Source organism: Gopherus evgoodei, chromosome 4, assembly GCF_007399415.2.
Source record: "Gopherus evgoodei ecotype Sinaloan lineage chromosome 4, rGopEvg1_v1.p, whole genome shotgun sequence".
In the NCBI taxonomy this organism is placed as follows: Eukaryota; Metazoa; Chordata; order Testudines; family Testudinidae; genus Gopherus; species Gopherus evgoodei.
The window spans coordinates 112,544,183-112,569,779 of record NC_044325.1 but is presented as its reverse complement, the minus strand read 5'-3'; the positions used below and the strand labels follow the sequence as shown (position 1 = coordinate 112,569,779).

Below are 25,597 nucleotides of genomic sequence, written 5' to 3'. Positions count from 1 at the left end.
CATGGATTTCCGTCTCAGTGAGGCACACTCTAACCCCAACACCTCCATAAGAACAGTCATTAGGAGTACAGGCTAGAATAACCGGTGAGGGGCACAAGATGGAAAATTCAGTTCCAGATTCTGAATATCACAAGACTGTGGAATACTTGGAGCCAGGATTTTTGTGGATTTTATTATTTTTTTTGGCCCATTGTAAACCTAAGGGTCATTTGTGAAGTTTAGTTCTAGGTTTGGATTCTGTAACCCCCTTAGAGTCTGGGGATTTGGGCATCTGGACCCTTGTTTTTAATTAATTCTGGCCCTTCTCTGCATATTGCTTGCCACCTTCTTTGTATTACTAATGATTATTTTTGTTATTCGTGTATCTGTTTACTAATGTTGCCTAGTTCCCAGAAGTCCCATCCGGCATTGGCTCTCACTGTGCTAGGCACTGTACAAACAGATGGAAAGATGTGGTCCCTGCTCAGTCAAACTTACAATCTAGTCATATTTTATAGCATGCTAATAGGTGCCTTGTAGAATCCCATTGGTTTCCTCAGCACTTAGACTGTCAACAGATATGGAAGAATCTACGGAAATCGTTGGACCTGATATGTCCAAACTTCAGCCAGATGTCCTTAAAGGAGAACAGGCAACAAGATGAGCTGTGGAAATCATTAAAAGAAAGACTCGCTTTGTGTCCCAAAGATGCCCATTGCCTTCAATGGGCTTTGGCTCAGGTTCTTAAAGGCCCTCTGCACTGCACTGCGTATTTATCCTGGATTTGATCACAAAAATTTGATCACAAAAATAAATACTCACATTATAAATGTGCATGGAGAACTGTCAAGGCCTCATTCTCCTCCCAAATACACTACTGCAACTCTGTCGACTCCATTGACATTCTGTTGGTGAGAGTGTGTCTTTTAAAACATCTACGTTATCTTCAGACTTTAAAGGAGAGAAATCCAAGTTTATATAGTGCAGACAGAGAAAAAGAGGAATATTGTCCAAAATATCCACAAACCCTTACAGGATCATCTAGATTGGAAGGAGCCAATAGTAGGTCTTCTAGGCCATTCCCCCTGGATCGTAGCAGGATTTGCTCTGTAATAGCTCTGTTGCCCTGTCTATAAAGCATGGTACTTATTATTTATTTTGTATTTGTATCAGGGTAGGGCCTGGAGGCCCAAACTGAGAGTGAAACACCCATCTTATTAGCCACTGTCCAAGCACACAGTAAGAGACAGTCTCTGCCCTGAGGAGTTTATAATCTAAATAGATGAGGGACAGGAGAAAGTAAATATGATTACCCCCATTATACAGCTGAACAACAGAGGAACAGAGATTAACTGACACAAGAAGATTGTGGCCATGCTGGGACCTGGAACGCCTACCCTGAGCAGAGTTTTGATGCCAAAAAAGGGAGAAGTGCCAGAGCAACTAAGAAGTCCCCTAGGAATTGCTACTGATTTTTTATGGAAGGTGCTTACATGCTACGGTGATGGGCATCAATATAAAACCAAAAACAAATAAATAAATAAATAGATAGATAACAGAACCCAGAGCTCCTGGGTCCCAGTCCAGCGCCTTACCCAAGAGATCATTCTTCCTCTCTAGTGGGAAGTGGGCCTGGATTAAAGTCCTGGTTCCTTGTGCCAGCTGGAGCCAGACTTGAGCTTATCAGACCAATCTCTAGTACTGATATATACAGGCACAAAATGTACCTGACTGATACAACTTTCAAGGCGTGTTTGGATGCTGGAAAGGGGACAAAGGAGTAAATGAACAGGAAGAGCATTCCATCCTGATCAGAATATGTATATACATTTAATTCCTTTTGGGTGTTTACTCATGCTGTCCAATGTTATTGTTGGGAACTGGACAGGATCCCTTATACGGCAGAGCCAGTGCCTATGACATTATTATACTCATCTGAAATAGAAACCTTCTGAGCTGCAGTTGTTCCTCTTGGATATAAATCAGTCCGCCTGCTCCTTCAAGACTCCTCTCATATATCGGCTAAGTAATGAAGTCATGAAAGTCAAGGCTTGGGTTTCTTGCGAGGAGATGTCTTGATTTCTAATTTAAGACTTGTCATGGATTTAGAGGAAGGTTGAGTGAAAGGCCCCTCACCTTCCAGAGCACCTATTCCCTCCACCCCCTCACCCACTGCCTTAAGGCAGCTAGCTCCTTAAAAATAGCCATCTCTTCATCTGCAGAGAGCAGTGTGTGAATTAATAGTTCTGCAGTGTTCACAGGAAATGCTGGCTAAGTCATTCCCTCTGGTAAATCATAGGACTATAGGGTTAGCTCCTCAGCCAGTGTAAATTGGCCTAGCTCTACTGACATCAATGGAACTACACTGATTTACACCATAGATTTGAGGGCCAGAAAAGATCAGTTGAGCCATGCTATCTGACCCCTGATTTTTTCAGGACTCCCTGTGCTACATCTACCCCAGTCTATTGGTTATAGTGCTAGCCTGGAACTCAGGCAGCCCAGGTTCACTGCCCTTCTCTGCCACAGACTTCGTGGGTGGTGATGTGCAAATCACTTTCTCTCTGTGCCTCCGTTCCCCATCTGTAAAACAGGCATGATAGCACTTCCCAACCTCACAGGGATGTTGTGCGGACACATACCTTAAAGAGGGTGAGTCACTCAAATATTGCAGTGAGGCAGACCATAAAAGTAACATAGCTAGATTTGTTTCAGTACCTATCAGATGAGGTGAGTATCTGCTGTAATAAATACTACAACCAGCCAAATAATATTAATCAAGCGGTCTCCTCAATGAATCAGGCCAGTTTCCATACCCCAAATTAGTTACTGGATAATTTTTCACACAATTCAACTAGACTTTCAAACCTGGTGCTACTCATTCAATAATTTATTTGACATTTTTTTGGCATCAACTATCAAATAGCTCATAGCCAATATTTTTGTATATTATTCTACCAGTTCCCATGTATACTTGAATCTGATTGTCCTCTTACTTACTCTACTATAAAATTCATTGAACTCTTTGGAGTGATACCAGGGTTAAACAGCTGTGAAAGAAGACTCAGGACTGGATTACAGCTGACTGATGGGGATGGACCCATTTCCAAACACCTCTGATGTTTGGAAAGCTTTGAAATCACTCAGATCCCAACCTGAACTCTTTGCAGCTCTTTGCATCCATGCAAATCATCTTAGCTACAAAGCTAAAGGGCTGTATCTTTTTAGAGACTCATTTTTCCTTTCCTGTCCCTCTCATTTGATCTGACCAGCACAGAGCTCTATAGTTCCAAAAATGGTGGTAGTGGTGGGGATCTGCTGCTCTCTAGGGCATCAGCTGTCTTTCTTTACAGCTTCAAACAGCAGCACAACTGCTTCTGTTTTGGCATTATTTTTTAGGAAACCCTGTTACTAATAACTCACCTCTTGCTTTCCCACTTCATCTAGAAACCCACTACCAACATGTCTGACACCGAGGAAGTGTAAGTAGAAATAAAACTGTCTTTGTGTTAATCTGTTCAGAGGGGCCATTTTAAGACAATCTGGGGTTTCCCTGTGAAGGTAAAAGATGGGGCCCCACAGCTGCAAGGACCAAGAGCTGCCCATTGAAGTCAATGGACAGAGTCTCACTGACTTCAGTGGGCACTTGAGAAGGCACCAAGTGTCCAAATGCAACCTGCTCTTCCCCCAGTCTGCACCTGCCCCAGACTCCCCTACCAGGGTCAGTCTGGAGCAGTAACACAAGTTGATGAGTTGCTTAGCATATAAATTGGTGTAGTTTCAGAATGCAGCACCTGATGTATATGGAGGGGCGGCGTCAGGTAACAGTGGCTGGAAGTTTCCTATTAAACAGAAGCTAGACCTTGCAATGTACCCCCAGGTAGGGTTGCATTATGGGAACGGAGAACATCAGGCCTGGCCAGGGAACTCAAGTTGTGATGATTGAGGACCTGAATCAGCCTGAAGCATCTTATGCAGCACTGGAGAATGAGCAATAAACGTCCTCCTTGCACTAAAGACCCCAGGACTTACGGAGCCCCTGCCACTGCTGATTTGGGAACAGTCTGGCCTGGTCCAATCATTCAGAAATGGGCTTGGCCAATGAACCAATGACAACTTTTACTGCCTGCAACCGTCTCCTGCAAACACTTAACCCACATGAGTAATTGGGTTACTAGTGTGTGTCATTTTACACGCAGGAGTAATACAAGCCTGGCCATAATTAGTGTGTTTTTTAATTGTAGTAATTTTATTAACCAAAAAGCAACTGGCTGGATGAGGGGGGGGAAGGGAAGAGAGAGCTATTTGTGTTTTAAGTGTAAATGTGGCATCTTACTCAAATGCAGAGTTTAAAGCAACACATTAACCTATTATTAATGTAGAGTGTATGAAATATAAATTCACTTTGATCAAACTCTCACTTTATATCTCTCCCTTTTCACAGGGATCAAGTGGAAGGTAAGTCATAAAGCTCCTTGTCTCTAACTCTTTAAACATCAGCCTGATGTGTTTTTAAACAGCCTTTTCCATTTTATTTTTCTGCTGCATATTATTTTCCTTTTATTTACTCTGGGTGAAGTCTCCAGCTGGTGTAAATGTGTGTATGTAGCTTCTTTGACTTCAGCAGAGCTATGCTGATACAGCTGGTATCTATCTATCTATAGATTCTGATACCCATACTTATATTATATAACCCTTAACTCCACAAGTGGTCCTGTTGAGTTCAGTGGGACTGCTTGTGGACTACGGGCTGCTCTGGAAGAATACTTGAATGTGACTCATAATAAATTTATAATCCTTTGTTATCCACCCAGTGGAAAATATATAATTCAGGCCTTTAACATGTTTAACAGCAAATAATGTTTGGTTAGGTGTGGATGGATTTGTTTTATTTTTGTAGAGATGCTGCCATCTGCTGGTGATTGTTTTTATTTGCAACCTTATCCTCTGTATTTTAATTTTTTTCTTACTGCTTTATTCTTATATACATTAGCTCTTCTGTGTGGTTTTTTTTTTTTTTTTTTACCTGCTAAGGTACTTGAAAGCCTCCATGCCCAGGATAAACTTTAATACAGTATTTTCTCCCCATCTTCTCTGTCACTTTTTAATTCTCCCTCTCTCAAGGTCACTTGATTCAATATTTATTTTTGTCATTTTTGAAATGCTCTCTCAGCAGTTGTCTGTCCTGTGTCCTCTTTCCTGTGTGAAGTAATAGATTCAAATGCAGGAGTTCTCTCAGAATATGTGCACCTACAGGGTGAAATATCTTGTATGTTTGTTATGACATTTGGCTGTATGTTTGTTCATGTTGATGGTACCACCATCATACATGTTACAGGCTAACATGTCATTGGTTAGTGAACCTGACTTTGCTCACTGTAGTGAAATGTTAGATCAAATGCGGTGACTGGCAGTGTGGGGCCTGTGTTTATCTGTTACGATCCTTTTCTCTGTGGTTTGAGTGAGATAAATCATTCGTTCTCACTTTACCAGACGTTCCCCATCAGACTGATACAATTTGCCAAAATTTCAAATAAGTCCTTTATCCAAAGTCCACTGAAATCAATGGAAGTCACCCACTGACTTCAATCAGTTTTGGATCAGACCATTGCTGAGCAAAACTGGTCCTAGCATGAAATTTCATAGCCATTTAATCACATTTTGGAAGAGTTCAGACATAATTTTTCTTTACATTGGCATAAGATGCCTTTTGCTTATAGCTGCAACTCAGGAAAGTGCTCAGCTGAAAACCCAAACTCGACACTTTCACTTTAAGTAGGTGACAGTTTTCAGTTTGTTTTACTTTGGATGTCTGCTATTGTATGTCCTCTTGCGCTGGATGTTTCTGTTATCCAATGACAGAATCGTTGCGTTCATTGAAATAGTTCTGCATGTTTCACTCATGAAAGGGTACATATATGATTCTGCAACCCCCTATCTACGGAGTCTTGTATCAGAGTATGAGACATCCATCAAAGTTTTGTTTTGGTGACATATATGCAACTTGATACCTGCTGGAAAACTTTGGTGGGTGGAATTCTGTGAAGTCAAACATAACCATAATTCCCTGGACCTGATTCTCATCTTGCTCACAACAATTTTACACCAGTATAACTCAGCTGACTACTTTGGAGATACTCCTGATTTACACCAGTGTGAGTTGGATTAGAATCAGACCCTTCCTTCCAACTTGCTCATGCAGTTTTAATTAAGCTCAGCACAATAAGCTCAGTGCAATCAGCCTCTTAATAATCAGTGGTTATCTTTCTAACTTGACGATGAACTTTTAAATATGATTACACAAAGCCCCTTGGAAATCTTTATGCTCTTTATAAGAACAGGGCTCTTTGTTGTCACTGGCTTCTTATCACTATGTCACCTTTTGTGGTCTATGTGCTGGAATGTTCAGCCTTGTTGATTTTGCTGCTTTTTTTTTTATTTCAATGCAGAGGAATACGAAGAAGAAGGTAACGAAAAACTGGAACGTAATTTCTCTTTCTGTAACCCTTGATCCCACCTCTTTCCTTGCCTGTCAGTCACTCATCTCTTTGTTACATGCTGCTAAAGGTGATCTGGAATGCTTGTTCAATAAATGAATCCAAACTGTTTTGATACCAAACGTAGAGATGTGCCAGAGCTATGAAATTTAGAGCCGAGTATGAATTCTCCCATTACAGAATCATAGAAATATAGGACTGGAAGGGACCTAGAGAGATCATTTACTCCATCCTCCTGTGTTAAGGCAGGACCAAGTACATTTATGCTATCTCTGACAGGTTTTTGACTAACTTGTTCTAAAAAGCCTCCAAGGATGGGGATTCCACATCTTCCCTTGGAAGCTTATTCCTGTTCTCAACTATCTTTATAGTTGGAAAGTTTTTTCTAGAATCGAATCTAAATCTCCCTTGCTGCAGATGAAACCAATTACTTGTTGTTAGGGCTGTCAAGCGATTAAAAAAAAATTAATCGCGATTAAATTCAGGGCTGTTCAAATTTGGGATTTGCATATGGAGCCTCTTCTATTAAAATATCATGTATCCTGGACCAAATACTACAGTTCTTACTCAGGCAAACCTGCAATTGCCTCCAATAACATAACAAATATTTTTTTGGGGAAAAAAAGCTGAAAAATGTTTTCCTCCTTTACTTATCTGCTAAAATCAACTCACAATATGAGGTTCTGTGCTATCTCCTAAATGAACTGATCACCTCAATATCACATAAAGCGATGTAAGGAAAGCAAGTGCTGCAGATTCTTGTGTTCTTTCGGGCCTCAGGTGTAGCTAGCAATATATAAATAAATCACAAAAGTTTCAGCTAAATTTGCTCTTTTCACTGAAATTCAAAATTTCAACAGGATATTTCATTGAAATTTTGAAATTCAAATATGTTTTTGGTCCAGCTTCAACCTGAAAGATATCAGCAGCTGTTGCTAAGAGGAACACAAAAGCTGAAACTCAGAGCTTGGCGAGAATAAGTTTTTTCAGGTCACCTTTAGCCATCCAATGATTTGACAAGCTACTATAGAAATATAGGAGATTTGAAAAAAGATGGAGTGTGCAAGGCTCTCTTTCCCATGTTTTCAAGGAGAGATTTCACTGGTAAGATTTTCTCCTATGGCAGGGAGAGGAAGATTTCAGAGACATAGTCCTATTGACACCGTTCAGACATTGGCTAGAGCCATTCCGCATATTGCCTGCACGTAGCCAGCCTTCAAGTTTGGCAACTGTGCTTCAAAATTGGCTTGTTTATTTTCCTCCAAAGATGTTTGAATGCAAGGAAAGTGCCCACTAGCCATTTCTCCGCCAATTAAGTGAAATTATTTTACTTCTATTTAGATAGATGTTAAAAACCTCCTGGGACAGAAATGAGGGCCAAATTCTGAGAAGCGTTGAAGTCAATCAGACTTGCAGGTGCTCTTAGGATTTGACCCCAGTTCTTTAGCTTTCTCTGGTAAAGGTAGGGAGAAAACCCCTTTTGAGAGATGGAGATATTTACTCAGCAAGGTTAAGACACCAACTCTAGCTCAAAGGCGTTTGCTGCCAAGGGTTTTCTGAGGTATGACTTTTCCTTCTTTCTGTGCCATAATCACTGTCAGAGGTTTTGTGCACATTAGGCACAATTTCCCCACTGTTGCTACAACCAGTTCATTTCCATCAGGGATAGTGACAGCAGGGAGTACAAATGTAGACTGAGTGCTAGCATTTTAAGGGCTGTGTTGTATAGATTTGCCCACAGCAGGACTAGACATCATGGTGCTAGTAACACCAGCAGCCTCCTGGAGCCCTGCCTGCGCTAGTGGTCCCAACATTGTTAGCTGGATGGAACCGTCTCTCACACTTTTGCCGTCTGCAGAGCAACATTTTATAGATGCAGCTGTAGACCCATAACACAGTGCAAGGCCTCCTCTGTGACATAGTGGATATCATCCATTTCACATGGATGGAGCTGAAACAGTAGCAGTGGTAAGAGATTTTTTCACAAACGAGCCTAATGCAGACACCTTCGAAAACTCAGAGCAACTCAAATGTCTTGCTGCCTCTAATATTCTGCTGCCTGCCCTGCCCTAAGTGGCAGCGTCATCCTTGTACTGGAGAAGCAGCCAACAGAAAACCAGAAGCATGAACTGATGTGGGTGAAGGTGTCATTCATACTCCATGTTTATTCACTTCTTGTCAAACATGCAAAGAGAGAGATGAGAGTGTTAATAATACAGGCAAGTATGCCCAGTAAAAAAGATTCTTCCTTGTCACCTTTGTACCTTTCTCCTATCTCACCTAACTTTCTCCTTCTTTTTTGATTTCAGAATTAAATATTAATATGAAATTGATTCCCCCCCTCTTTAATCTGCACGCTCCTATGCTCTAAGCATGCTTCCTCTGTTTTTTGGTTTCCCAGTTCATACCTTTGCTTGACCTTTGTTTTGCCCTCTTCTGAAGTGTTTCATTTCCTTTTCATATAACCTCTTTCTCTAACCCCTTTCCCTCCCAAATCTTAGCTTGCAAGACTTCAAGGGTCTAATGATTTTCTGTTTTATTTTCCCATATGTTATTGCCTTTTTTTTTGGTTTTGTTCTGTTGCCTTTTGTTCTGAAAAAGTTCAGTAGGAAGGTATGTGACGTGACTTCTGATATCTTTCTCTTCACATTTGGAAGAGGATTTTGTGTGAAGGAATCTTCAGATGGCAGAAGGAACAGTAGAGAAAGAAACATTAACACTAAGTGTCCAAGGGCTTGGTCCATAGCCTATTGACATCAATGAAAAGACTTCCATTGATGTTAATGGTAGAGCTGATCAGAAAATGGGGTTTATTTCTGTGAAAAATAATGATGAAAACAACAGCAAAAAATCATTTTCATCTAAAGTTTGACATTTTTGGTGAAAAATTAAAATATTTAGTCCAAAAACCAGTTTTTTTTAATTGAAAAACTAAAATATTTCAGTTTGGAAAAATGATTGTAGTGATTCATGGGAGTTGTTGTATGAGTACTTCATTCTCCTGTATGGACTGGGCTCCCTGATTGGACTAAATATCCTATGCTGCATCACAGTCTCCACTCATGGTGAGGGCAGGCGGTTGTATCCTGGGAATCCCTGGCTATTGTGCATCATGGGAGATGTAGTCCAGCGGGGGAGCCCATGTCATAGAGGAGAATGAGGACATGAGGAAAATAAACTACAAATCCCGTGAGGCATCCTGCCAGGATATCTAAATCAAAGTATTTTGGGTTTCAGGCATTTGAGTTTTCGATTAAAAATAAAAGTTTTCTGTGGAAAGCGGACACTCTACAACAATTTTCATTAAGTGGGGAAAAAAAACTTTGTAAAAAAATTTTTTTTGAGGGAACATATCAATCAACCCTAATCCCAGAGGCTTTGGATCAGGTCCCAACTATGACATCCTTGCAAATCCAAAAGTCCTATTTGCCTCACCGGGAGTTTGGATCACACCAAGTCAGGCCTTTTATAATGGAACAGAAGTAAAATGAAATGTTAACATTCCAGAATTATTAGACCTGGTTTAAATTTTCTGAAATTTTTAAATTTCAATAATTTTTTGGCAATCTTTTCCCCACTTTTTTTGGTCAACATTTTGAGGATAAATGTCCTTGAAAATTCAAAATTTAAAAAATATTGATCCAATTTAGAAAAAAAATCATGAAAAACATTATACAATCCTGTTTTCATTTCACCAAAATTTCATCAAAAATCCAGTTTGGTAAAATCTCAACCAATTCTAATCTCATAATAATATCTATACCAATGTTGTTGTTTTTTTCACCTAGCCATGTTTTCACACCCCAGTATCTTTTCAGCTCACCTTCAGCTTGCTCTGCCAATTCATATCAATTTTATTAATTCTCTCTCCTATGTCATAACTTCTAAGTTCCTCTTTTTTTGCACCCACCCCATTAATTTAACAGAGTTCAAGGCTGTCTTAATCAGGTGTTTCTTTTTCTAATTTTCTTTTTGTCATTGCCTCTCATTCCATGATGCTTCGATCTGAAGAAGTTCATGAGGAAGGTATGTGAAACAACTTCTCAATTTCTCTCTTTCCCTCAGCAGTGCTAGCATGCACAGGAATTCTTAAGAAGGTGGATGAAGACAAGAAAATGTTCCATTTGTGACAAATTATTACTCGCATAGCATCATTTGCATTTAAAATGTTCCATCTGTACATTAATATATGAGCAATGATCACTGCATGTAAAAAGGCACTAAGCTTGGGGGAACATGTAAATGCTTTGAAAACCTCCATTTGTCACAACCATACAGGGTCTGATTGTCCCCATTTCCCAGTTTTCCACTGGTGTAGCTCCACTGATTTCTCTGGAGTTTCTCCTGTTGTACACTAGAGTGAGAAAGGAAGCAGGTACCGTAGGCGTACTGGGCCCTTGATTATGTGTGTATGTCTCTTCCATCTGACAGCCCAACCCTCCTTTCTTTGGATGCTTAAATCTCCTACTGACTTCAGTGAGAGAATTGGTGGACAAAAAATGCAGGATTAGGTCCTGGATATGTGCCATATCAGAGCATCTTGGGATAACGTTTAGCCAAATGTGTTTGTATAATTCATTCTATTGCCTACCTAAGCATTCCTCTGTAAGGTTTTAGTTCAGCTGTGAAGCTTTCTACTAAATGTTAAAATTATGTAACTTTGCATTTTTCTTTTTAAAACATAACTTTGCAAGACTGTGTAGCATATATAACCAAAGGTATGTAGCTATGCTACACAGCAGAATGTAGGTCTTACAAAATGGATCTAAGGAAACCTTTGCATCACAGTGATACATGGATACTGGATTGTACGTGATATTTACAAGTTAGGTAGGTGCATGAAGGGAGAGCAAAATGATGGAACTGAGATCTGGGACCAAAACATAGTGAGACATTTGTAAACCTACATTCTAGATATGAATAGCAACATGGGGTGTATATTCCCATCAGATTTGTAAATTTATGTTTATGGCCATGTTTAAAATAAGTATAAACACCTTAGTAAGCCAGGTGGATCAGCACCACTTGGTTTAGAATTTTTTTTTGCATCTTATGAAGGATTTATATTTCTTACCAGGCACCTACATGCTCCATTTACCTGGCTTCATTCCATCACATCCTGTATTTTTCCATTTCTCACCCCTTCTCTTTCTTTTAATGGTATTCATTTTCTTTCCCTATAACCAATTCATATTCTCCTCCTTGGCTTGAAAGGTTTGAGGTTGTTATAATCACGTGTTGCTTGTTCTAATTCTCTTGTTTTCTGTTGCATCGATCTTATTCCCTGACACTTTCCACCTGATGAAGTTCATGAACCAGGTATGTGACATGACTTCTGAATTCCTCTTTCCATCCTGCATTAGTGTGCGCAAGAATTCAAAGGTGGTGGAAGGGGATGGGACACAATTCTGTTATGTTATCACTTACAATATGTTGGCTTTCAAGCTTTCTTCTGTAACCGTCTCTGTAGATTGACCAGTGATAATGATAATCACTGCATGAAAAGTGTTATACATTTTAATATGCTGGGCCAGTTCCTCAGCTGGTTAAATCAGTGTAGCTCCATTTGGGGATCCACTTAGTGATACCAACTCAGGGTATGGGCCCACGTTCTATCTGAGGGCAGGATTTGGCCCAATACATTTGAACAGTGTTTTTCTAGCACATTAATGCATATACTTCCCCTGCTGCATCAAAGCATACTCCAGTTGTCTAAGACGTATACTAAGCTACAAGTCTGTTCTAGTGCATAGCTTTGTAAAGCATAGGTTAAGCCCTCCATGCTCTGCTCTTTACATAAGTAGAGGGAGTGCATAAGGATCCATTCTTTGGGGTGCTGGAAGAAAGGAGTGGCCACAGGCACACAATAGAAACATGATGTCTCTATTCTCTTCACACTTCTAAAACTGTGCTGATGTAATACATATGGTTCTCTGTAAACAAATGGGAGCCAGCAGTATTTAGTTTATACAATATTTGTGTATTTTGCAAGATTTACACTTTTTTACCTTTCACCTGCATGCTCCTTCTTCTTTTTCTCCCATCTCCCTCTCTTCCCATTTCACACCTGTATGTGCCATTTGTTCTCTCATTAATGTCCTTAGTTTTCTTTCCTTGCAACCTAGTCATAGATTACACCCAAGCTTGTCTTGAAAAAATTTAAGGTTATTGCCGTCCTGTGCGTCTTGTTTCTAATTCTGTGTCTTCCTTTGCATCTTTTTTCCCCCGACACTTCCTGCCTAATGAAGTGCATGAGTCAGGTATGTGATGTGACTTCTGAATTCCTCTGTTTCAGTCTCAAGGGTTAATGTGTACAGGAAATCAAAGGTGGCGCAAGGGAACAGGAGATAACAATAGATATTAATGATAGTTTTTTCTCTACTTCTTTTTTTCCAAAACCATTTCTGTAGAAAATAACAAATTATGATATTTAATCCTAATATCTGGGTGTAAGAATAACACATTTTAGGAAAAATATGAACCATTTTAACATCCACTTAGGGCTTTGCTCTGAGAGCAGGGATAGAACTCAGATCCTCATACTACAGAAGCACAAATGCAAGCCCCTTCCACTTGAGCTAATGGAGAAAATCCTCTAGCTATTTTTGAACCTCTCTTTTATGAACTAATGGGGGATTGAGTTCATAACTTTGGAAAGTTCATAAAACTGAACATCTCAGAATCACCGTAGGTGCAGTGCATAAGTTAATGTGTTAATCATTCAATAGTAGTGTTCCTAATGAATAGTAACAAATGTGTACAGAGTTCCTGAATTTCTTTGTGAGAACTGCATCTCTTCTTTGCCACCAAATCTCTCTGTCTTTCCAAACCTGTACAGCTGCTTGGATGCTGTTAGAATGACTAAAGTGACCTTTGGTGGAAGAAAAATTATATTGGCTGCAGAAAGATAGTTCATGTAACCAATCGTTTATAAGACAGATGTTCATAAAACTAAACTTCTACTGTATTAAGGGTAGACTTGGCAGAATTCAATTATATCATTAAATGTTGGTAACCATCGATTTCACTGTTCATGCACAAGCCGACGGAAGATATCGATGTTTATTTTAAAGCATTTTAAAAGATTTGTATCGATTTAAATGTTCACATTTGTGCAAAATTATGTGTGTTAGGCTTTTTTATTTTTATCTATTTAAATTTTCACAGTTGTAGGAAATTATGTGGAATTCAATCAACGTGAAAGTCAGACAATAATTATTTAATGATGGTAGAAGTTGAGATTCAAAATGTTAAAGCTTTATAACTGTTAAAACACATCACATATCAAAATATACACAGTAAATACCTCTAAATCAAACCCTAATAAGTTCTCAAGCAGCATTTTTCTTACCTATCTGTAATTTTCAATTATTGATGGAAATATTTTTTCCATCTGTTTTGTGTGTGTATGGCAAAATCAACCTTTATTCACATTTACCAATAAAAATTGAATCCTACCAAGCCTAATGAAGAGTATAGATTCCATCACACAAAGTGGAGCAGTTTTGATTCCATCCAATAGAGGGCAATATTGCAAATAGGCACTCTCCAGTTCCTTACAGCCATTTTTGGCCCATTGATTGTATAAAGGGAATCTAAGCACTGTTGGATCTTTGCATTACAGTTATGCATGATTAGCAATATTGTCTGGAATGCTTGCAAGATAACCACATTTAAAGGGCAAAATCTTGCTCTCGGATGGACAGGGTGAATCCTTTTGCATACTTGGAAAGTAGAATACCGAAATTCATATCCTAGCTAGTCTGAAATTCACCATGCAGACCCGTGAGCAAGGTTTTCCTCTTATGAAATGACATGTTTATAAATCAAAACTGCAAATGGCTGTGAATAGCAACAAGAATGCGGATAGATGCCCTTCCAAAACTATATTCAAGGCATAAAGTGGCATGAGTTGTTGATCCGGGAAAAAATGCAGAGAGACTTCTGATGTTAGTTGATTATTATATGTAATCAGGTTTTCAAGTCCTATAATGTTATAATGCAAATGAACGAAATTCCACTATTGAAAAATGACAGACTCAGTATTTCTCTGAGATCACTTTAAGTCCTGTTCTCATGTGTAGCTTTTAAAATAGGAGAAACCTTTATAAATCATGGTGGTCAGTTCCTCTTTATAGGTTTTGCAAGCTTTACATTTCTTACCATGAAACTGCATGTCTATTTCACCTGACAAAATCCTTTCACAATCCTGTCTTCCAATTTATTTGTCTTTTAAATGTTATTAATTTTATTTTCCTATGATCTACTTCCTAAACACTCTCCCCTCACCTCCCTTGGCTTGAAAGAGCTTATGATGCTTCTAATAACATGTTTCTTGTTCTCATTCTCTTGTTCTCCATTGCATCTTGTTCCATGACACTTCTCACCTGATGAAGTTCATGAGCCAGGTATGTGACACGACTTCTGAATTCCTCTTTGTAGTTCCAAAGTGTGTGTGTGTATGTGTGTGACCAGGAATCTTGAGCTGGTAGAAGAGAAAGAACATAAGAAACAAATATTAACCACAAATGATCACTTACAGCAGTTTTCTCCTTTAATCTCCATGCTTGGTGCTACTTTAACTTTATGGCATCTTTAATTCCCAGCAGCCTCTCCAGACACCTTTGTTTCACTGTTTCTCACTTTTTTGCATCGACATTCTTACTTTCCTTCACCCATTCCTTGATCTCTTTCTCAGACTCCAAAGTGTTTACATATGTATTCTGTTTTCTCTATTTCTCTGTTTTCCATCACTGCTTGCTCCATGACACTTACAGAAGTTCACGAAGAAGGTATGTGACCCACTTAAAGAATCTCACTCCCTTTGTCTTCGGGCTAGTCTCCACTACAGGGAGATCAATGCTGTTGCAATTGATGCAGCAGGGATTGATTTAGTGGTTCTAGTAAAGACCCGCTAAATCAATGACAGAGCACTCTCCAGTCGACCCTGGTACTCCAGCTGTCCGAGAAGAGTAAGGCAAGTTGACTGGAGAGTGTCTCCGATTGACTCAGCGCAGTGAAGACACTGGGGTAAGTCAACTTAAGCTAAGTCAACTCCAGCTATTTTATTCACATAGCTGGAGTAGAGTAACTTAGGTTGACTTACCCTGGTAGTGAAGACAAGCCATTTTAGTGCTGGGAAAAAAGTATTAAAAAATGTTAAGGTTGCACAAGATGAGGTCCAAGAAACGAATGTGGGAGGAGAAATGACATCTCTCCAAAGAGTTTTGGATGAACATTGAGAAAAGGGTTGTGTTTGCCAAGTATTGTGGTTTCAGGCAATATGAAAAGAGTGTTACAGGTTCTATACTGAAACTTTTGGCCTAAATTTTCAAGTGTGATGTCAAGTTTTGGCTGCTCAACTTGAGTCAGCTTAAAATGGACTGATTTTCAGAGAGTGAATGCTCAGCATTTTCTGAAAATCAAGCCCCTTTAAGCTGTCTTATTTTGGGCATCCAAAAATTGCAGCACTGAAGATCCATAGACACTTGAAAATTTAGGCTTTTGATTTTTAGCTAGAGCTGCTAAAGCAGCTTTGGGTTCTAGATCAAATTATCAGGAGTGTTCTGAGTTCTACAATGAACAAATTAACATGTTGGACAGTTCCTTCAGTGATGTTGGAAAATGCTCGAAAGTCCAGTGGATGCTTTTGTGATCTTTGAGAGAGACAAGGAGATTAAAATTTTGCTCTCAGAAGTATTTATTTTTCTGCAAAGCTTGTTGATGATCCTTTAGATTATAGGGTGGTATTTGCCAAAATTGTAATTCAAAGTACAGTTTGATCCATTTTGTCCATCTATAATTCTATAGTGTTTCTTGGAGAGCATTCTCATACATGGTTGAGGGAGATTGTAGTCACAGAAAGAGAAGAAATAATAGATGAAGATTTAGAAGGATGTCTAGATGAGTAGATAAGAAAAGTGACTATACAGAATTCTACCAAGTGAAAAATGTACTATAAAGAGTAAAGCCACCCAGATTCACAAAATATGTTAGATTATTTGTCATAGTACAAATTCATGATTTCAGTACCTAATATACCTAATCTATAATGCTCAGTATGGAACTGCACAGTTGGGGGGTCTGGAAGGTGACATTAAAGAAAATGTCAGTAATTCAACACCCATGTCACTGTTAGGTTTTTTCCAGATTGGGGATTAACTGGAGAGAGGTGCAGAATTGGTTTAGAAATAGTTTCAACTAACAATGGGAAAACAATCTTCTGTGTAAAAAGCGCATGGCAAAATGCTGTTGTTTGTTGAGTCTGGTGCTTTCTTTCTTTGTAAAATAGGCTAAACAAAGCTCAGATTGCATGATTGAGAGAGATTCTGAGGAGCCAACATCTAGAATAAGGAGTCATGTGCTTTTCTTGTCTTTGTTCAAACCTCCACGTATGGGATTACTAGTTTTCTTCTCACCAAAATAACACCATCCCAAAGCAGGGTAAAACCTTCTGGGTCTTCAATGAATTCCAGTTGCTTGGGAGATGGTTCTCCCTTAAACTCTTTCTTTGACACCTTTTATGATACTTCTAGTTGTTCTCCTCTGTAACTTATGGGAGGTTGGAATTCTGTATGCTAATGAGTATGGTCCCATGAAATTTGGTCAAGAGTGTCGCAAGATGACAGCCTAAATGACACAGGTGATTTTGATTATACCTGTCAGTCATACCCTGATGGATTCCAAGCAACTTAAAATCTGGATTTTTGTTTTTAGATTTTCATTGGAAGTCGAAGAAGAATGCCAAAAACCAAACAAACAAAAACCAACAAAAAACCCATTTGCTTAATAATTCACTTAAAATAAAATTGCATATGAGGGTATGTTTGTGGAAAGCAAATTTTGAATTCACAAATGTGAGGGTTAGCACTAGAAACCTGATTCTAAGAAGAAACAGAAATAATATTATATGGCCTATCAAAACTAATCAACACAACATGAATTTCCAGTGTCCAGTATTAATACTCTGTCTGAATTATGAATACTTAAGGTAAAAACTCTGCATACCTGGAATTATTTTACAAAAATTTAGAAAAAATAATGTATTCAAGAAAACGGTAAGCTTCTTGCAGACAATTTGCAAACACATGGAATCCTTCTGCCAGTCAGAGTTGGCAGCAACAAATGCAAAATCATCTTGAGCCCCCACCCAGTGCCCTGGGACAATTACACACTACTCCCTGGGCATTTCTAAGAGGCAAAACTTCCCCTCTCGCAAGCACAGTCTGAGTGTAGCAAAAACTTTTAATAAAAGGAGGGCAGTAACTCAGCATTAATTTGGGTAAACACCACAAGTAGGATATTAAACATAAACTCTGAGCAAAAGACCCACCCCCAAGTAAGTTGAGCAGTGTCCTTTTCTCCTCAGGTTCTTAAGTCCAGCAACCCAAAAGTCCCTTTAATGTGCCCGTCCCTTCTCTGCACCCCACTCACAGTTGCTGTCCTTGGTCAGTGCAGCCCCAGAGTCCAGAGGTTCCTCTGCACAGTTCACCTCCCACTCTGGGTGGAAGGGAGGTGGGGGTTATGGAGGCACCTTACACACTCCGCTGCTTGGCCACTTGCTCACTGCCCCGCCAGCCACTTCTCACGCCTCTCTGTGGGGCTGTGCTCTGTCTCTCTCTGTCAGCCGCCTTGCAGGCCACACCTCTCCACCAGGCACTTGGCTGGTCACTCACCAAGATGTCTTCATGGCTCACCACTTAACATGGCAGTCAGTGATTTCAACTCTCAGTGATCTCAGCTGTTAGTGTGTGTGCGGGGGCTCACTGTTGGTGCACCCTGGGCAGTTTCTTGCACCAGAGACACTGTCCCAAAGTAGGTCTAATACTCAGACCTAGATATCAGTGATTTCAGCTCTGCAGTGTGTAACAAGAGTCTCAATTGAGTCTAAATTAGCTTTTTTATTATACATGGAGAGAGGAAGGATCAAATGGTGTCTAGAACCCTTGAACATGGTCCACACCACAAGGTACAAGTACCCATACCCACCCTCTCTCAACTCATGAGGCTTTGGAACCTCTGTCCCCTGCCTAGCGAGTGCTGTTCAGTTGAGGGTGAGTCCCACCATTGGGGTATGCCAGGTATAGTTCTTCTGCCCTCGATTCACACAAGGATAACAACCCTTTATTACTTCTGCCCGAATAACAAGGAGACTGGGGATCCAGCACCAGCCACAAGTGATCATTTCAGCAACCAATGCCATCATGCTGAGTACCTAGGCAGGGTGGCTGTGCTTATGCAAGCAAGATCAACTCCTGAAATCCTTTTCCACAGGTCACCACTAGATGACAGGAGAGAGCTCATTCAGACTCTGCATACACATATAATAGACACAATTTGTCAAATAAATCATATGCTTCTAGCTTTCACCAGGTCTTCCTCCTAAATTCTATACTTCATCTCTTACTTGCCATACAGAATTATAGGCATATGTTCTCATCTGAACTAAGTTTTCAAGAGATAGAGAAGAGAACTTGTGCTTAGAAGGCTCTTTTGAAAATCTCACCCTTTGGTGTCTAAATATGGATTTAGGAGCCTACCTTTAGTGTCCTATTTTTGTAAATTTTGGCCAATGCTAATATCTGTATTTACTGGGTAACTGGGGACGTGCACTATAAATTGAACATGAAGTGTGGTGGAATCGACAGTACGCAGTTTGCCACAACTTCTTTGTGAGACAGGCAGAGAAGCAGAGAGGAAAAGTCACTTTCCCATTGGTGAAATATTGCTTTTGATTTCACTGGAGTAAAACTGGAGTAGCCCTGTTGAGGCAGAATCTGGCCCCAGAACAGTGACCAAGGGGCCCCAGAACAAGTGCCATCCCTAGATGACATTATCCTTTGTTTTATCTTGACTTCATTGCCCTACGACAGAGCTAGTTTGACTTCTCCCATCCCAAGCTCCTCCTGTACATCTCTAATGTTCCTTGTGCTTTTTTGCACTTGCTTTTCTTTTGTATGTGTGTATGTTGCCTTTTAAGAAGAGGCCCCTGAAGAAGAAGAGGAAGAGCTTGAGTATGAAGAAGGTAAGTCTGTCATTCTTTCTTGTCCTTGAATCTGAGAAGTGATGTGCTTTATGGGATGCTACCAAGTCTCAGCGTTGCTGCTTCGTGGTGCTGTTGTATTGGTCAGATCTATTCAGTCTGAGTTGATGTCTCCTGTCTTCTGCTATGGTACTCCTGGCTGAATCTGAGTTTGTTGCTTTACTCTGGCTTTAGCATGACTGGAGAGCAAAGCGTCAGCCTTCTGAAAGGCCACACATAAAGTTCTTAGGAGAGGGGGGAAAGGTTGCACTTGTTAGTTAGACAGTTGGAAAATCTGTTAATCGGTTTCTTTTAGGATGAGGCTAGTGGGTCTGGAAGTGTGATACTTCAGACAAATACTGAAAAAGCTGATGCTGACAGCCGTTTACCCAGCACAATTCTTCACTCGAATTCTGAGATGAATGGGAGGGAATTTTTTTGACAGCTGCATGAGCCTTACTATCCTCCAGCAAAGCTTTGGGAGTACACATTTTAAGGAAGATTCGCAGCCGGTGTAAATCAGCAAGGCTTCGTTGAAGTCAACGGAGTTGCACTGATTTACACCAGTTGAGGAACTAGCTTTGTTTCTGTATCAGAGCTATATTTTACAGAGCTCCCTTCAGTCCTGGTGAAACAAATCAGCTCTTCAATATGATTCAAATGAGCGGGTCGATCCTTTAACAATTTATCAGTAGGGCCATACCAAATTTACAGCCATGAAAACTTGTCACGGACCATGAAATCTGTTCTCCCTCCATGAAATGTCGCCTTTTGTGTGCTTTTACCCTATACTATACAGATTTCATGAGGGAGACAAGCATTTCTCAAATTGAGGATGCTGACCCAAAAGAGAGTTGGGGGTCATAAGGTTATTTTAGGGGGGGGTCACAGTATTGCCACCCTTACCTCTGCGCTGCCTTCAGAGCAGGGTGGCTGGAGAGCAGCGACTGTTGGCCTGGCGCCCAGCTCTGAAGGCAGCGCCCTTCCAGCAGCAGCGCAGAAGTAAGGGTGGCAATACCGGTGGCAATACCATACCGTACCATCCTTACTTCTGCCCTGCTGCTGGCAGTGACTCTGCCTTCATAGCTGAGATCCTGGCCAGCAGCTGCCGCTCTCCAGCTGCCCAGCTCTGAAGGCAGCAGTGCAGCAGAAGTAAGGGTAGCAGTACAACAGCTCCCCCCATAACCTTGTGATTCCCCCTCTCCCCCAACTCCTTTTTGGGTCAGGACCCCTGCAATTACAACACCATGAAATTTCAGATTTAAATAGCTGAGATCATGAAATTTATTATTTTAAAAATCCTGTGACCATGAAATTGACCACAATGGACTGTGAATTTGATAGGGCCCTAGTTATTAGCTGTAACAGGGGTAGGCAACCTATGGCACACGTGCCAAAGGCTGCACACAAGCTGATTTTCAGTGGCACTCACATTGCCTCGGTCCCGGCCACCGGTCCAGGGGGGCTCTGCATTTTAATTTAATTTTAAATGAAGCTTCTTACAATGTTAAAAACCTTATTTACTTTACATACAACAATAATTTACTTACATATGTATAGACTTATAGAAAGAGACCATCTAAAAACATTAAAATGTATTACTGGCACACAAAACCTTAAATTAGAGTGAATAAATGAAGACACGGCACACCACTTCTGAAAGGTTGCCAACCCCTGAGCTATAAGGTAGTCAGGATAAACAATTGCTAACATAATTTATACAAAAATGACAATGATTATTTTAATAATAACAATAACTTCATTAATAAACTACTTTAATGTGTGCTACAGTCAATAGCTCTCAATAGTCTTGGGACTTACAGTATAATAATTACAAGTCACTTTGCATTTCAGTAGCTCTGTTGGACAAAGGGTACTGTGTCCCATGATTCATCTGGATAATTTCTTTTCATGCATTTGAGTCACTGGACACCTCGTCTCTGCTTTCGTTTCTTTCTTCTTTGTTATCCAGCAAGTTCAAGATTCCAGGAGTAGTGGAGAGGGAAAGGGAAAGAGTAAGTGGGGTATTTACAGAAGAACAGCATCAACTGTGGATTGACTAGTATATTTCCTTTCTTTTGCTTTTGTTCTTCAATCTGCAGCTGGAGACGAAGGAGAATACTATGATGGTAGTTTGGTGTTGTTCTGAGAGAACAAAAATATCTTTCTAACCCCCCTTCCACCACCCTTTTGTTTTCCATCTGCTTCTAATCCTCACTTGATTTAAACTCATAAACGGGGCCAAAACATCACTGCTGCAAACATTCATTCACTGTGCATATCCAGGCTCTCTCAGGGGACTTTGCTGTGTCTGAGGTGTTTATTTGCACATTCCATCACTAGGGAACTTAGCAATGGGAGAACCTTGCACTCTTGAATGTTCAGCTCTAGAACCCTATCCAGAATTCTAGGTGTGACCTAGAACCTTTAATAATGTCATATTTTCAGAAAGGCCTGTAAGCATCTGCTTAAATTCTATTGACACGTTTAAAATTAAGCAAATGCTTAAATGCTTTGATTAATAGGGAAGTACATAGGCACATCCTAAAAGTTAGGCACATGCTTTACTGAATCAGGATATGTCATTGATCTAAATTGGAACTGACTCCAAATAAAACAAAAGAATTCATATGAAAATGGATGGGTACCTGATGGAGGATTTTTAGTTATAAGCAAATATTCATGATATGTAAAACTTGATTTATGCCTCCCAAATATACAGCACATGTGCCTTAACTTGAAAGCTGATCTGTGCCAATGGCCCTGTACTCCCACCACAGGGGAAGCCCATTGTATTCAATGGAACTGTGTGTGGGTGTTAAGATCCATCTGCGTGGATGCAAAAAAACAGGCCCTGATCCTTCAAATATTTAAATCCCTATCCAGCAAAGCACCTGAGCACGTACTTAACTTCAAGTATTGAAGTTGATGGGACTAAGTTAAGCACATGCTTAAGTGCTTTGGTTGATTAGAGCCTTATGCATGCATCTAACTTCACTTCTGTGAGGTGTTTAATTGGCTGCAATGAGAACAATTTACAAGAGGAAAGCTGTGCACGTGCTTACGTGTTTGCAGGATTGAGGCGTAAGGGAGTTTTGACACTGCAAATAAGCAGATATTTGAAAAGTTTATGGAAGATTAACAACTGTGTAATGGAGAAACTGCTTTTACATAGTTGGTAAATTCCAGTTATTGCTGACTTAATAACTATTATTGTTCATTTTTATTATTACAATAACAAGGCCTACCGATGAGCATCACTACGTAAGGGCTAGGTGATATATTATGACCTTATTACATCTACTCTCTGTTTGGAAACTCCTCCCTCACTGAAAGATTTTTTTAAAAGATATTTTTTTCCAAACAACTTTTTTTCCCCATATGAGTTCTTTGTGGTCATCAGTGAATACAAGGGCCCAAATTCTGTATGGTGTAACAGGGCAAAGCTCCACTGAAGTTCAGTGGACTTTTGCCCATTTATGTTAGCAGGAAATTTTGGTTCAATAGCAGCACTAGGTGGAAAGATTCCCACTGATTTTAATGGGCTTTGCATATGGTCTTCAAGGAAACTCTCATTTCTTGATGTTGTTTTGTTGCTTTCTGAATCTCAAGAACTCAAGAGTACTAAGGGACAGCAGGTTCTAAAGCGAGAGTCTCAGGTTCTTCCAACATTAATTGAAGTCAACTCATTTTTTAAAATTTATTTTCTTGCTCACTTTTTTCAACCTTTTTCTTATTTTAGGAAAAGCACTTTGAGAACTTTTCTGGTCCCTTTACATCAGTTTTCACTTCAGAATGTGAATTCTCTCTCTCTTTTTAAATAATATATTTCTTTTCAAGCTCTTTTCAAGATGGTTAGAAGTGTTACTTCTGGCAGACGAGAGGAAGGGAAGCGACTAGAGAAATCTGAGGCAGTTGAGGTGTAGTGAAGTTGGATTCTTGGAAAAGGGAGAGGACAGTGAGAATATGTTATAGACGTAGCAAAAAGAATGGAGGGTGCCTTAATGATACATATGGAGTTCTTGTGCTATCCCATTGTGACTACCAGCAACTCCTGGAACATATGTATTATTGCAGCAGCTGTGAACCTGAATTTTCAGTGGTTCTTTGCAGAACTTTTGGCAGGGTGATTATGGGGTTTTTCTCACAGACCCATGGTTCATGGGCAGAATGCGCAGAATATGGGAGTCAGAATCCACCATGTGCGTCAAAGAATAGGAATTTGCTATGACAATTCCTGAGTGTTAACAAATTTTGGCCCAGTTCCTTGATTGATAGCCCTAAAAGAGAGAGCATCTTAAAAATAAACCCCAGCCCTGTGACCGGTTTTAGTGCTGGGCCATGCACACTACAGGACATTCTTTGGATGAAAGTTGACATTTCTTTGTAGTCTCACCCTTTTCTAGTTTCCTGGTGGTGCATTTAGACCTCACAACTACAATACTTTATTTTGAGAATAGCAAACTAACTTTTTTGGTAATCATTTGTTCATTCAATTGTTCAGAAAACAGCAATTTAGCAGCAACGGATGCTAAAGTTTAAGATGTGGTTGGATTCACCCAGTCAATGACAGACGGGTCAACCTCGAATAACAAACAAACACAGAACAATCAGTCATTCCACAGCTCTTTTTCTCTCTCTTATGTCACAAATGCCACTAACTTACAATTTCCTTGTTAAACTGGAATGGTTTGGTTATTTCCTTGGAATTTCATAGGTGAAGGGAATCCTGCGTGTCTCTGAATAACGTCCAGATCAAACTGGTTGAAGCAATTTCCCTCCCTTCCCCCAAATAAATAATAACCAAAAAATCATATGAAAAGCTCACTGTCTATTGGACAAATCTAAGCAAAAGAAGATGAACAACAAAAATCCTACCTGGAGAACTAATCTAATTTTGCTTTTACTGGAGATGATCTGTGGCTTTGTTTTTATTTATATTCTTATGAGTACAGTAAAACCTTGATAATTTGACTTGATTATTTTATCATCATTATTTATTTGCATTATTGTATCATCTAGAGACCCACAACTGCAATCAAGGCCTCGTTGTGCTAGGTGCTGTCCACATACCCTGTAAGCAACAGTCCTCGTCTCAGAGGATTTACAGATCTAAACAGAGAAGACAGCCAGAGAGTGAGAGAAAGGAACAATTACCACCTGACACTCACTCTGATGTGGCTCTTAGGGTATGTCTACCCTTGGAGCGAGGGCTGTGATTCCCAGCTCACCTAGACATATTCATCCCAGCTATCTTCAGACCAGCACTATAGAAACAGTATCATAGAATCATAGAATATGAGGGTTGGAAGCGACCTCAGGAGGTCATCTAGTCCAACCCCCTGCTCAAAGCGGGACCAACCCCCAACTAAATCAATCAGTAGTGTGGCTGGGGTAGCACAAGCAGAGGTGAATGACAGCATGGGCTAGCTGTGCCGAGTACAAACCCACCTGAATCCGTACCGCCACTCGCTGCTGCCCAGGCCACCTCAGCTCTGTTGCTATTCTGAGTCAGCTAGCTCAATGAGGGCTAATGCAAGTATGCGCATGCAAGCTGGAGTCAGGGCCGGCTCCAGGCACCAGCACAGCAAGCAGGTGCTTGGGGCGGCCAATGGAAAGGGAAGGCATTTCTGGCTTTTCGGCAGCAATTCGGCGACAGGTCCCTCAGTCCCTTGGAGGGAAGGACCTGCTGCCAAATTGCCACCAAAGAATGAAGCGGTGGAGATAGAGCTGCCGCCGAAGTGCCGCCGATCGCGGCTTGTTTTTCTTCTACCGCTTGGGGCAGCAAAAACGCTGGAGCCGGCCTTGGCCGGAGTCACGTCCCTAGCTCTGAGTGTAGTCCCAGCCTTGGTTATGCCTCTCACGTGACTCCCTTAATCAGCTCCCCCAACTGTCCAAACCCCAAATAGCTGATATTTCCCTCAAGGTTTTTTCACCACTGATTAGATGCCTTTTTTTTTTTTGGCCTTATAATCGACTGGACATTGCCTTTTGTTTTATTCTCCCTTGTACCGCTAGCCCCCATGCCCTCCACACTTGCAAAAATGGGAAGGTGATGGGGCCTATGTTGCCAATTTAATCATTCTCCAACACGTCCCCT

The 25,597-nt window shown here is 40.3% G+C and overlaps 1 protein-coding gene across 9 annotated transcripts in view; it reads left to right on the top strand.

Moving 5' to 3' along the window:
• Window positions 1-25,597, top strand: part of TNNT3 (troponin T3, fast skeletal type) — a 44,801-nt gene that overhangs the window by 3,715 nt on the left and 15,489 nt on the right. For 2 of the 9 annotated variants that reach the window (XM_030560614.1, XM_030560612.1), the window contains exons 2-9: window positions 3,427-3,461; window positions 4,424-4,437; window positions 6,429-6,446; window positions 10,488-10,502; window positions 11,784-11,795; window positions 12,725-12,736; window positions 14,873-14,884; window positions 15,254-15,268. In XM_030560614.1, coding sequence (XP_030416474.1) covers window positions 3,442-3,461; window positions 4,424-4,437; window positions 6,429-6,446; window positions 10,488-10,502; window positions 11,784-11,795; window positions 12,725-12,736; window positions 14,873-14,884; window positions 15,254-15,268 — 118 coding nt within the window. In that variant the 5' untranslated portion in view covers window positions 3,427-3,441. The remainder of the gene's footprint in view (window positions 1-3,426; window positions 3,462-4,423; window positions 4,438-6,428; window positions 6,447-10,487; window positions 10,503-11,783; window positions 11,796-12,724; window positions 12,737-14,872; window positions 14,885-15,253; window positions 15,269-25,597) is intronic. The other 7 variants (XM_030560616.1, XM_030560615.1, XM_030560618.1 and 4 more) reach the window with 7 other exon arrangements.